The 12,383-nt window shown below is 36.4% G+C and overlaps 1 protein-coding gene across 34 annotated transcripts in view; it reads left to right on the top strand.

Annotated features, from left to right (window-relative positions):
• The window catches only part of NRXN1 (neurexin 1), a 973,616-nt gene that overhangs the window by 948,846 nt on the left and 12,387 nt on the right, over positions 1-12,383 (top strand). For 24 of the 34 annotated variants that reach the window (XM_036435291.2, XM_045580727.1, XM_045580726.1 and 21 more), the window contains one exon: positions 1,631-1,718. In XM_036435291.2, coding sequence (XP_036291184.1) covers positions 1,631-1,718 — 88 coding nt within the window. The remainder of the gene's footprint in view (positions 1-1,630; positions 1,719-12,383) is intronic. The other 10 variants (XM_036435285.2, XM_036435293.2, XM_036435275.2 and 7 more) reach the window with 1 other exon arrangement.

The raw sequence follows: 12,383 nt of genomic DNA, 5'->3' as shown, positions 1-12,383 counted from the left end.
AACCGTTACAATTCAAGGAAAACTGACATTTTGAACTTCGTCTTTTAAAATAACAGCAGCAAAATGAATGAATCCAGTCTCCTAATTGTCTCAGAAAAATTAAGAGCAGAATAATATGAAGCCATCTCATGATGCTATTTAAATGTTTCCATTTAATTAAAGTTCTATTTAAGAAGAGTTAGCATCTGAACAAATTCTTTATTCTCTACGTTCCTGCACTTAAGAGATTTTTAAGCCTAATATTTTGTCACAAAACTTGTCTCCATTTTTCAAAATGGCACAATTTTCTTGACATTTATTTATGCTTTAATCTTGGTCTGTATTAGTTACTGCTTTAATGAAAGCAAGTCATGTTATATTTTGGCTTTTTTAAAAATGGTTAGATCTATATTATTACTTTTTAATTTTTACTAAGGTATAACTGATATAACATTAGTTTCAGGTGTACAACATAATGATACACTATTTATATAAATTGCAAAATGATCACAATAAGTCCAGTTAACATACTTCACTATACGTGGCTACCACCTAGATTAATTCCACTTTTAAATAAGGATTTCATTAATGTTGCAGTTCTGAGTATTCTCTAAACAATTGTTATCTCCTTAATCCTTAGCCAATGTAATGAGATATTTTCCTTCTTGTACCTTGCATTCTCTCTGTGCTACCATTAGCCAGATCTAATGCAAACCTCACCATCTCCACGCAATAACTATGCTGAGTTTACTGCTGCTTGTAAGTGGCAGTAAAGAACAACCTTTAGTGCTTGTAAATGAGTTGATTATGTGACTAAGTGCTAGGATTTACACACTCTGCTTTTTATTATAGTGATTGTTGTCTTTTTTTGCTGTAAGTGCAATGAAGCAACTAGAATGTCACAAAGAAAATTGACAACTCTTTCCTATTGACTGTAAAATACCACCCCCTCACCCAAATATGCTTTTCACTTATCATGACACCTTAATGATAAAGAACAATGTGGATGTGATGTATGCTACCGGATTGTAACAAAAACAAACATTCAGTACAAAACCTACACACATATTTTTCAAATACCTTAAGTAGAGTATACTTGCTTCCTTTTTCACATCAGTGAAATACATTCTGTTTCCTAGTAAGGACAAGCTCTCGCTCAAAGATTCATCAGACTCTACCTGGTCATGAATAAAAAAGGTTATAGCTATTCTGCTTTTAGGAAGCCAACTACAAGTATAGCATAAAACCTACTGACACATACATTGTGGCACTCCAGGGCTGTCATAAATCCCAAATCATCCGTTTCTGTCCGGCTGTTTTAAACCTGTATGCTACTGTGTGCAGCTTCTCATGCTGCTGAATGGGTGGGTGTCTAGAGTGGCTCCCACCATTTCCATGTTTTCCTGTAAAATAAGTTCTAACTGTGTTTTCACAAATACACAAGTTTTCACAAGTCCATGACAGATCTACAGTAGGTTGGGAAAAAAAAAAAAAAGTAAGCTCTGTGTCTTTGGGAAGGGAAATAAGTACTGAATTTGGTTTCTCAGTGTATCAGGTAAACACACGCACATTTCACTTGTCAATGAGACCAAGATGAGGAGCTCTGTCAGGATCCTTTAAATTAATCGACTGCATGTGCTTTTCTTTACAGACCACAGATGACATCCTTGTGGCCTCAGCAGAGTGTCCCAGCGATGACGAGGACATTGACCCCTGTGAGCCGAGCTCAGGTGGGTTAGGTTAGTCGACTTTTTTTCTTACTTTCTTTGCTTACTCTAAATCTTTGTTGCATGCTATAGTCCTCAGAAAAAAAAAACTTGCATTTATATCTAAACGTCTAGTCCTATTACCGAATGCTTTGTTGAGAGAGAAGGGGTTATTGCTTTTACATGTTAATTGAAAAAGAATTAAGAGAGAGAAGCACCGATCAGACTATCAAACCTCAGAGGGGATGTAGGGGAGGGATCAACCAAAGCACTTGTATGTATGCATGCATATAAGCTTAACCAATGGACACAGACAACAGGGGGGTGAAGGCATGAATGAGGGAGAATTGGGAGGTAAATGGGGGGACGAGGACACATATGTAATACCTTAATCAATAAATTTTAAAAAAGAAAATTAAAAAAAAAAACCCACCAAGATTGTGTATTTCAGAAAGAGCAGTGGGAATGCACACAAGGCTGCTCCTTTACTGTTCACATTCCTTTAACTCACAACCTAATTTTTGTTGAGTAACGTTAGCATGGGCTTTCCTTTGGTCACCTATAGCAAAGTTGTCAGCTATAAAATTGCAGTGCATTGTGGAAAATTACTTGACTTTTCTACTGACAAAAAGTAGAATTATCTTAAGTGATATATTTCTGAATTTCAAAAGTGAGACTATTATGGCAGTGGTCAAACAAACAGCAGGTGCAGTCTTTGCTGTATGTAATAGACCATTTGAGTCTTACCACGTCACCCTAAAATGTAAGCTGATGCATTTTAACTCAAGCTGATGCATAATTTCTCCTCCTCCTTTGTGACGGGCGTGGCTGACCAACACAAACCCTGTTTCCATCCAGCCGTGCACCCTTCCCTCTCCTTTTTGTTAGCTGTGGGCCCAGACAATTAGTCCCAGCCTGGATTTCCCCCCCAGATATTCATAACAACAACTACTAGGGGCATTTCCAGTGTTTCTTAAAATCCAGTCCTTTTTTTGTTTAGGTTATCAAAAGGAATGAGGCAGATCTGAGCTAACCACAATGAGCTAACTCACGATCTATGTCACCTAGACAGAACCCCAGAAAAACTTCACGTCACAATACAATAACTCAATTGCATTGCTGTGAAGAATATCATTCTGAAGTAAAACTACTCATTCTGATATTTGAATTTTTTAGAAAGTGGTTCAGGATGCGTGCCTTGCCTTTCTTTTTGAATATAATTGCCTCCCATTGATTTTAGCTTTGCACTCTAACCTCTTAGAAAAGCTACTGACTGCCAGTGAGGAGAAGGCGGCTTGGGAAAGCCAGACTTGTGTGTTCTTGTCCTCCCTCCTCTCCCTGCACCCCACCATCAAAATTCTCAGCCTGCAGAATCTTCTTTCCTATATTAGAATTCTGATAATCATCCATTCCATTCTTCCAGCTTACAGCTCTTTATAACCATCCTGCTTTGGTTATCTGGACAGAGTCCCTTTTATGATGCCTTCCGGGGCCTTTTGCCAAGATCCTGACTTTGTTTTCATTTGTATTCTCTATTTCTATATATCATATAAAATAAGTTTTTTTTTAAATATAGTATATCAGACCCATATTTTTTCTTTTCCTCCCTCAGGTTTCTTCTTTCCCCATTTCTCTTATTCTCACATGCCCATCCAGAACATTCTCTTTGTATCTGATCTTCTCTGAGATCTTCCAGTATAAATTATTCATCAAACAAAATCAGGTGTTGGGTTGTACTCATATCTGTTTTCCCGATTCACATTTTCTAGAGAGTAGTCCTTTTTTTTCCCCCCAGCATGTTCCTCTGTGTTCATAAAGCACTGAAAACAGTTCAAGTTCCTACTAATTATACTACTTGCTGAATTTGCTTCCTCTGTCCTGAGTATGGTCTATCAACCTCTTGTACGGAGTCCTAGTGAACTTTATTGTGAGAACTCTAATTGCATTTAAAATTGTCACATTTTTTTTTCTTCTTAAGCCCAGGTAAATGATCAAAATCTAGCTTTTGTTTATGGGTCAAACTCATCATTCCTTTTAGACACGTTTATGTCTCTTTCTCCAGGATTGAGGGTTTCGGGGGAGGGAAGGAGGGAGGAGAGAAGAGAGATATTATGCTTTTGTCATCCTCCTGTCCTTTTTATTCACGTGAGTTTTGTCAGTTGTGTTCAACAGTAGAGCACAAGGGAAAGTGGGAAGCAGTTTGCTAATAGCCACACTCCAGATAATCTTTCTGCCCTTTTTTTCTTTATCACACTGTGTGAAAGAATCTTCTTTATCTGTTCATGAATGCATAGCTTGCGTTCCTCCACAAGTAGGGAAGCTCCATGAAGCAGAAACCCTGTTGCCTTGCTCCATGCATGGATATGTTGTGTAAATTTTGTTCTACTGCAACAAAGGCTCTTGTCAGGTTTCCAAAACCAACAGCTACTGCCTCTATCTGATGACACCTACTTCAAGACTCTTGTACCAAGCTTAGTTTAAGTTCTTATCCTCTTCCTCGGCATTTTTTTTCTCCCCATATTCTCCCATTTTCAATTCATCAGCTCCTCTTAAGGCTTCAACTCCATATTTTGTGGCTTCAATGGAATCATTTTCCTTAGACTTTTCTTGTGATCTTACCTTTTCTTGAAAGTGTCTCAATATTATATTCCATGAGTGCTTTTTCTTTCTATATTACATTTTGTGAGATCTCTTTTCTACATTGACTTGTTCTGTCCAATTCCTGATGACTTTGTATGTCCAACTTTAATAATTCATGTACTTTGCTCTTTTGGTAGAATTGGCTCTCTTTCCATGACATCTTCCTATGAGATTCTTAGTTTATATGATTTTCTATTTCCCAAGTATTTTTCTTTAATGCTCTGCAAATATGAATGTTGTTCTATTATAGAATGTTCCTCCTGCAAGCCTTTCTTTCTTAATGTACTGGTTTTCTTAAATATCTTTTTCTTGCTTTCATTTTATCTTGAATACAAAACATGCACAAAAACTGTACTTGTTGATATTATTAGATTTTTGGATAATGTTTGATAAAGCTAGAAATCATTTCAGATTATCATCAGATGTTTTAGAAAACTGACTTTTTAGAAAAATTACATATTGGGTTATTCAGAAATGAATTATATCTGCTGCGCACTTTTGCTCCTGCTCAAGCAAAAGGAAGCTGTTATTTTTGTAAAGTTGTGCAGGATAACTTCTACAGGTGGGTTGCACACTAATGTCTTTTGCACTCCCTGAATATTTACATATTAGAGTTCTCTGATCTCCCTTATCCACAGCCCCTTCAAATATCTTCTCTGAAAATGTGCTATGTTCATTTTTTTTAAGCGCCTTTCTATGGCTATTAATGAAACAGGAAAAATCTGGCATATTCTTGAATGCAAGTAAATATGCTTTCTAGCAAGTGTTTGATCAATTTAATTACCATGTGGTTCCCTTCAGAACTCTTAATGAGGAGGGAAGTTGTATAAGTGGTAGATTACCAGTTTCACCATTGATCAAGTAGTATTGAGTCCTCCTGTGCACCCACTGCTCTGTTAAGCTCTGGGAGCAAAAATAAGAAGTCCTTAACCAATTTCACATTCTACAAACAGACATCTTTCATCCTACCCTGAGTGCATTTTTAGTTAATATTGATGATCACCACGTTCTTCATCTTTCACATTAAAATAGCACCTATTTTTCAGGTTATTGCAGGAATTCAAACTAATGTTTAAGGCACCTGCTGCAATGCCTGGCATAAAGTGTAGCATAAATGGTGGTTCTTTTTCTCAGCTTAGCAATATAGAAAGAATATTCAACCTACATTTCCCCTTTTACACAGTGCTATTACTTTTCTGACTGAAAATCGGTGGGCAAATGATGAGCCACTCTGGCCTCCTGATGGGAACTGTACATGTTGAAACTAAATCAGGGACAACCCCCTGTGTGGGAACATTGGAACTCAGTTATCCTTGGTTACAGCCATATTGCCCTGCGTGGTTAGCATTGGAAGATACCTTCATGTGGGTGTAAACAGTGCTTAATGGCAGGGTGACTATGCAATTCAGAAGTCTAACTGAATCCTCACTTTAGCTGAGAGGTAGAAATCTGAAGCAGCCATTGGGAACTAGATCACAGTTCCCAAAATGCCTACTTTCAGCTGCATGACAAGTAGGTAGCTTTTCCCTCTGCCTATAGATATGGTTATTAGATTAAATGAATTAATATATGGAAAAGCATGTTGTATAACAGTGCCTTGCTTATAATAAATACTATATGACTGTTGGCTGACATTATGATTTATATTATATACATATTTTCCAAGACATTTTTTCCACATGAATATGTTTTTCTTTTTAAAGCTTTGAAATCTTACGTTTTAGATTTACTTAGTAAATTGACAAAATGACAACACTACAAACCAGTTAAGTTTCAAGTTGACCCTTAATAATGTCAGTATGTTAGTTCTGAGATCCTTGTCTAAGAAGACCCTTTTCTGAAAACTCAAGAAATTTGGAAAGGTGATTTTAAGTTGATATTCAAGATTATGATTCTCCCCTCTCCCCCGTTTTTAGTGAGATCTTCCTGCTTGAGCAACTCTACTTTATCTAGATTACAGAGAACAGGACCAGCTTCTGGTTTCCTGGGAACCCCATTTAGGAAAAATAACTTCCCCTTTTATTTATAATGCTGAGCATATCATGTCCATACATTTTGTGTATGTATGGGAATGCTGGGGGAGGGAGAGTGGGTAGCTAATAGAATTATTGTGCCACCTCCATATCAATTAAATCTTTGTCAAAAAAAAAGAGAAAGCTCTATTGAATAATAATTCTAAAGCTGGGTAGTTATAGCAGAAGAAAAGGATTATAATTTTTGTGACAATATTTTAAGCATTAGTTAAACCAGTAGAGATGAACTACTGGTACAGACCCTCAAAGGATAACTAGATTACACATCACTTGTTCACAATGATCTGGGTCCAAGTTAAATGAGTAATCATAGGCCAAAATAACTAGCATTTAGTGAAGATTGAGTCTGTTTGTTATTGCTCTTAGTACTTGATGAACATTCTACTTCATTATTTTTCATATTTCAGAAGTTTGTTAGAAAATTCAGGCATATCACAAATTCAGGCATATCACAAAAGTAAGATTATTTTTTAAATGTTCACTTAAATTTTAAAAATCCTTTGCATATATTACTATTCATTAGGCTAAATTTGCTGCAATTACCATGCACTTTTTCAGTGTGCTATTTTGAGAAAAGATCAAAGGATTTCTATTGAACCGAACCCATTAACCACATTAGCAGTGAAAATATGTATATTAAATGAGGTGCATCTTTTCATTAAATAAGTAATCACAATCATTTAAGGAATATTTCACTTATTAGATCATATTTTTAGAGCCTGATTAGGGGCTAATTTTGTGCAACATTTAAAATTGAGGTATTTATTATGTGATTATTCAAATACAAGTTTAATTAGCCCCTAATAGCCAACATATTGCTGTTAAAATGGTGAATTTTGAGCTGTATTGAGAAAAACAACAGTGATGAGTGCTCCATTTTTTTGAAACATCGCACTAGGCCAGAGTCAGTGCCAAGGACTTAGCTAATGGTACAGGTGCAGGACCTGGAGTAGGGGAACTGATGGGATTGTTGGATTTCAGTGTCTGACATGCTGATGGATAAATTGGTGTGTTTTTTCCTTTTTTCAATATAAATTTAATTATGTAGAAAGCAAACAAAAATGAGCACTGTATGGTTAAAATAAAAAAGCTCATTTTAGACATCGCTTTCACTCACTCCCCCCCTGTTTTTCTGAGAACACTAATGTCAAAAGAATGAAGTTAATTGAATGAAGTTAAGAGGCCAGAACTCAAGCTCAAAAAAAAAAAAAAAAACCGATTAGAGAAATTAAAGAGTTGTATTGGAGGGTTCTGCGACTATCTTTGGTAATCAGCTTCACCCAAAGTAAAAGTAAACATATTATCTTCATGACTGGAAGTACTTCTACAACTTAGAGCAAAGCTATCTTAAGGTAGGCTCCAACTCTCCCACAGAAACAAGGATTTGGGAAATGCAAATTAAAACCACAATGAGATCTCACATGTCAGGTAGTTATCAGTATACAAGTGTTGATGAGAAAAGGGAACATTCATGCACTGTTGGTAAGACTGTAAATTGGTTCAGCCACCATGGAATATAGTATAGAGGCTCCTAAAAAAAAAAAAAAAAATTAGAAGTACCATATGATCCAGCTATTTCACTTCTGCATATTTATCTGAAGAAATTCAAAACACTAGTTTAGAAAGATACATGCACCCCTATGTTCATTGCATTATTTACAATAGTCAACATACAGAAACAACCTCGATGTTCATCAACAGATGAATAAAGAAGTAGTGGTATATACATACAGTGGAATGTTACCCAGCATAAAAAAGAATGAAATATTGCCATTTGTGGCAACATGGAAGATATTAAACCTATTAAGGACAAATGCCATATAATTTCACTTACACATGAAGTCTAAAAAAACAAATTAATGAACAAATAAACTCAGATACAGAAAGTAAATTGATGGTTATCAGATGGGAGAATTGTTGATGGGATGGAGGAAAAAATGTAAAGGAATTAAGAAGTACAGATTGCCAGTTATAACAACACTCACAGGAATGTCAAGCACAGCATAGGGAATCTAGTCAATAATATTGCAGTAACCACATATAGTGCCAAATAAGCGCTGGACTTATAGGAGTAATCACTATATAATGCATATAAATGTCTAATTGCTAGGTTGTACACCTGAAATTAGTACAATATTATATGTCAATACTAAGTGAAAAGTAAATAAAAAGGAATACGTTATTAAGTTGCCAGGTTAAAAGAGGATATATTAAAGCTGACAACATAGCCAAGACCATCCATAAAACTTTTAAAATTAATAAAAAGAGAAGTACCACCATTGCCACATCTATGAGCACACAAATGTACACTTCATTTAAGCAAACCTTAGAAGTCAAAGTTCACATCCCAGTTCATCCAGTTGCTGTGAAATTGGAAACCAAGCAGTAGACCTCTATTTTATTTTTTTGCATCTATAAATGACATCAATAATGTTAAATACTCATTGTTGTGGTGATTAAAAGAGAATGCGTGTATAACACTTAGCTTTGAGTCGGCCACATGGAAACTTAATAATATAAATTTTCTTTTAATGGCAGTACCAGGCAACTAACTAACTGAGTAAGCCATATCATAAAGTGAAATAAACCGGCATCTCAGGCAAGAAAGGATAATGTTAGTATTTGGCCTTTATACATCTAAGTTTTAAAAAGTATTTCTGAATTCTATCAGAAGACAACCTTTCTCAGTAGCCACTAGGAAACTAGCAAGACAAGAGTTAGTTTCCGCTAGATAGATTTAGGTTGCTAGGATGGGAAGAGGGTACATATCATCTGCTATTCTTATTTCTGGAGGAAAAAGATGCAGGCCTCTGCCACACAGAGCTTTTGAAAAGGGGATAATTAGCTTTCCTGCCTGCTCTTAGAATCTGCTTGCCCTACCTCATCCAACATTCAGGAACACGTTGGACAGCTTGGCTTAACCGGGCTTACCCACCACACACCCTTCCCCCATGATGGATGGCTTGCCTTCCATATTTCCCAATTCTAGGCTTAACTCGATTCCTTCTAATGGGCTCAGTGGGGAAGCTGTCTCATCTTTCACCCTCAGCTATTGCACTTTCACCAGAAAGAATGTGATCTTTCTCCAACAAAAGAAAATTGAGACAGCAATAGCTTCCTGACAGGAATATAAAAACGATCACCTGAAGTGAGTAGACCCAGTTTTACAATCAGCAAAACTGTGCACTCCCTCCTTACCCAAAATGACCTGGACCCTTGCAATTTTATCCAGGGTACACCATACAAGTCCAGAGCAGGTAAAAGGCGAAGAAAAAGAGAACTGACCTAACGATTTTAGAAGTAGACCCAAAAACCTAAACAAGAGTTATTCTGTCCAAGATAATAAGCCTTGCTTTCAATTATTATCAAAGAGTGGTCTCAGGTGATTGATTTCATGAGACCTAAAGCCCTAAAAAATCATCATAAAATTTTGAAAGAGGAAGAGGAATAATTCACCCCATTCATAGGTACCAGAGAGCACCAATCTGTAAAGATAGAATGTTTCGCAGATAAACAGAAACAAGCTCCACACACAGCATGACAATTAATGGCCGTTGGCCTCTTGAATTCACAGGGCCTGCTCCGTGCATGAGAGGAAAGTTCCTAAATACAGTGACCCCTGTGGGGATAATGTCCTTCATGGCCCTGTCACAATGGACAGAGCCATGGCATGCAGTGCATATTGCAGAATTGTCTACTTGTTGGAACAGCTGGTGATTCAATACCTTTTGTGTGGCAGACACAGGGAAAATAATTGGGCCATCACTGCTTTTTTCCATAGCACTTTCACATTGATTGTCCTACTTGGTCTGATCCTCACAAAGACCCTGGGAGGTAAATAATGTATGGCCCTTATGTTTCTGATGAAATCATAATAGCAGAGGATAATGAGTTGTTATGGGTCAACTCGGCAAGTTAGCTGCAGTGCCTAGAATAGAACCTAATGTCTGATATGCTTCCTGCCCCTAGCTTTCCTAAGATTCTGCGGGAATGCAAACTTCTGTTACTGGAAAGAAAGGGCAGATAGATGGCAGGAGGTATAGTGGCATGTGGCTGGAAGGGATACAACTGGAAGGATGTCTGGAAAAGAGGCCTAAAGTGCTCAATTCTACAGGAAGGATAAAATTGGGAATATTAACAAATCATTCTGCAGTCATAAATGCAGATGCACTGAATGTCTAAAACTGGAACAGACATACCCAAGTTGGAATTTCCACTGTGCCATTTAGGAAGCCTAGATAATATAATTTCTCTGAGACTTATTTCCCTTTCCTATGAAGGAATGAGAACACCTGTATCACAGTGTTGTTATGAAGAATAGATTAGATGATTTGTATGAAGTACACAGAGCCTACCATATAACAATAATTCCATAAAGGTAACAGTTAACTAAATAAGAAAATATATTTAAGCCTTACACTGAGTCAGAAGTTATAATAGCCATGTTGAGTATCACTTGACAATTAAATCATGTGAAAATATATCCACTAAAGATAAATCCTTGCAATATTTGGAAGTTGGAAAGAAAGTTTTGATAATCCAATATATTTAAGTAAGTTAACCCCAAGGTATTGTGAGATCTTTCCTGGTGCTCTTCAAAAGTCTGACTTCAAGAGGGGAGGGAGGTGACTATTGTTACTTCTGTCAGATAATTGGAAGGAATGCTGCATTATTCATGTGTGTGTGTACACATACACATACACTCTCCTATTAACCTGGCTATAATCATTGTGCTGCCACTTTTGTCTTCCTATAATCAGGTTCACCAAATTCCTGGTTTAAGATTTGAGGATTCCTTTGAATTCATCCCCTGGATTTGTATACAGATTGATTGTTAAGCTTTCTATATGTAAAAATGTGAAATGCATCTTAAGAAAAGTGATTTCTGGGTATATGTATTTCTGGCTATTTTAGTCAATGAGTTTCCAGCAAAAGAAGCTATGTTGCTATGGAAGAGTTTAGTGGCGTGGGAATGAGTAATAGAGACTGTCTTCTACATTTCAAAACACAGCTCTCCTCCCATTTTCTAAAATGTAATACATTTGGATTAAAAACACACAAGACTCTCCAGGCTCCCTAACTTTGAAACGGATTTTCTCAATTATTGCCTATATGGTTTTTCTCCTGCTTGACAATTATGGAAAGTTTGACCTGACTGATGATCCCTTTTCAAATTTATCCCTCCAAGCTCAGCAGGAATAAAAAGTACCTTAGAAACTGCAGCTACTCTGCTGAGTTTGAGAAAAGAGTTCCAAGTTAGTTCCCAACTATTTGTGGTGCTGTCAGGTGATGATGTAAATAAGACACTGAAATGACTCAAACTGAAGGCTACTAACTTGACTGACTTTAAATAAAAAAATAAAAAATAAAAAAAAAGATGAAATATTGCCATTCACAGCACCCTGGATGGATCTTGAGAGTATCATGCTAACTGATATAAGTCAGACAAAGGACAAGAACCATATGATATAACTTACACATGGGAAATGAAACAGAAAGCAAGAACCAACCAACCAAACAAACAAACTCATAGACACAGGCAACAACAGTATGGTGGTTACTAGAGGAAAAGGGGGAGGTGAGAGAAGATAAAGAGGTTAAAGGTGTTCAAATATATGATAACAGAGGAGAATAGACTTTGGGTGGTAAACACAATGCAATATACAGAAGATATATAATTGCACACCTGAAACTACAGAATTGCAAGAAATGTTACCCTAATAATTTTTTAATTAAAAACTGACCTATTGCAATTAAGCTCATATTACTTGGAGAGATAAGGAAATAAATGCAGATGTGATATTTGCATTGATGCTCATTCATCTCAATTCACCTAAGCACAGGAAAGGTGATTTCTGATTTAATTATATAAATTTAATTTCTTTCACTGAAGATATTTAGGAGGTGGGCGATAGGGAAGTATTATGGTAAACATATTCTATAAAAAGATATACAGTGTTGCTGCCCGTTTCTGGCCCAGTTGCTTATTATTCTAAAACCTTGAAACCAAAGTTCTTTCACACTT

The sequence above is a fragment of the Pipistrellus kuhlii genome, unplaced genomic scaffold (genome assembly GCF_014108245.1).
Source record: "Pipistrellus kuhlii isolate mPipKuh1 unplaced genomic scaffold, mPipKuh1.p scaffold_m20_p_13, whole genome shotgun sequence".
NCBI classification, from domain to species: Eukaryota; Metazoa; Chordata; class Mammalia; order Chiroptera; family Vespertilionidae; genus Pipistrellus; species Pipistrellus kuhlii.
Note: the sequence above shows the minus strand (reverse complement) of the source record. Positions and strands in the feature narration are given on the sequence as shown.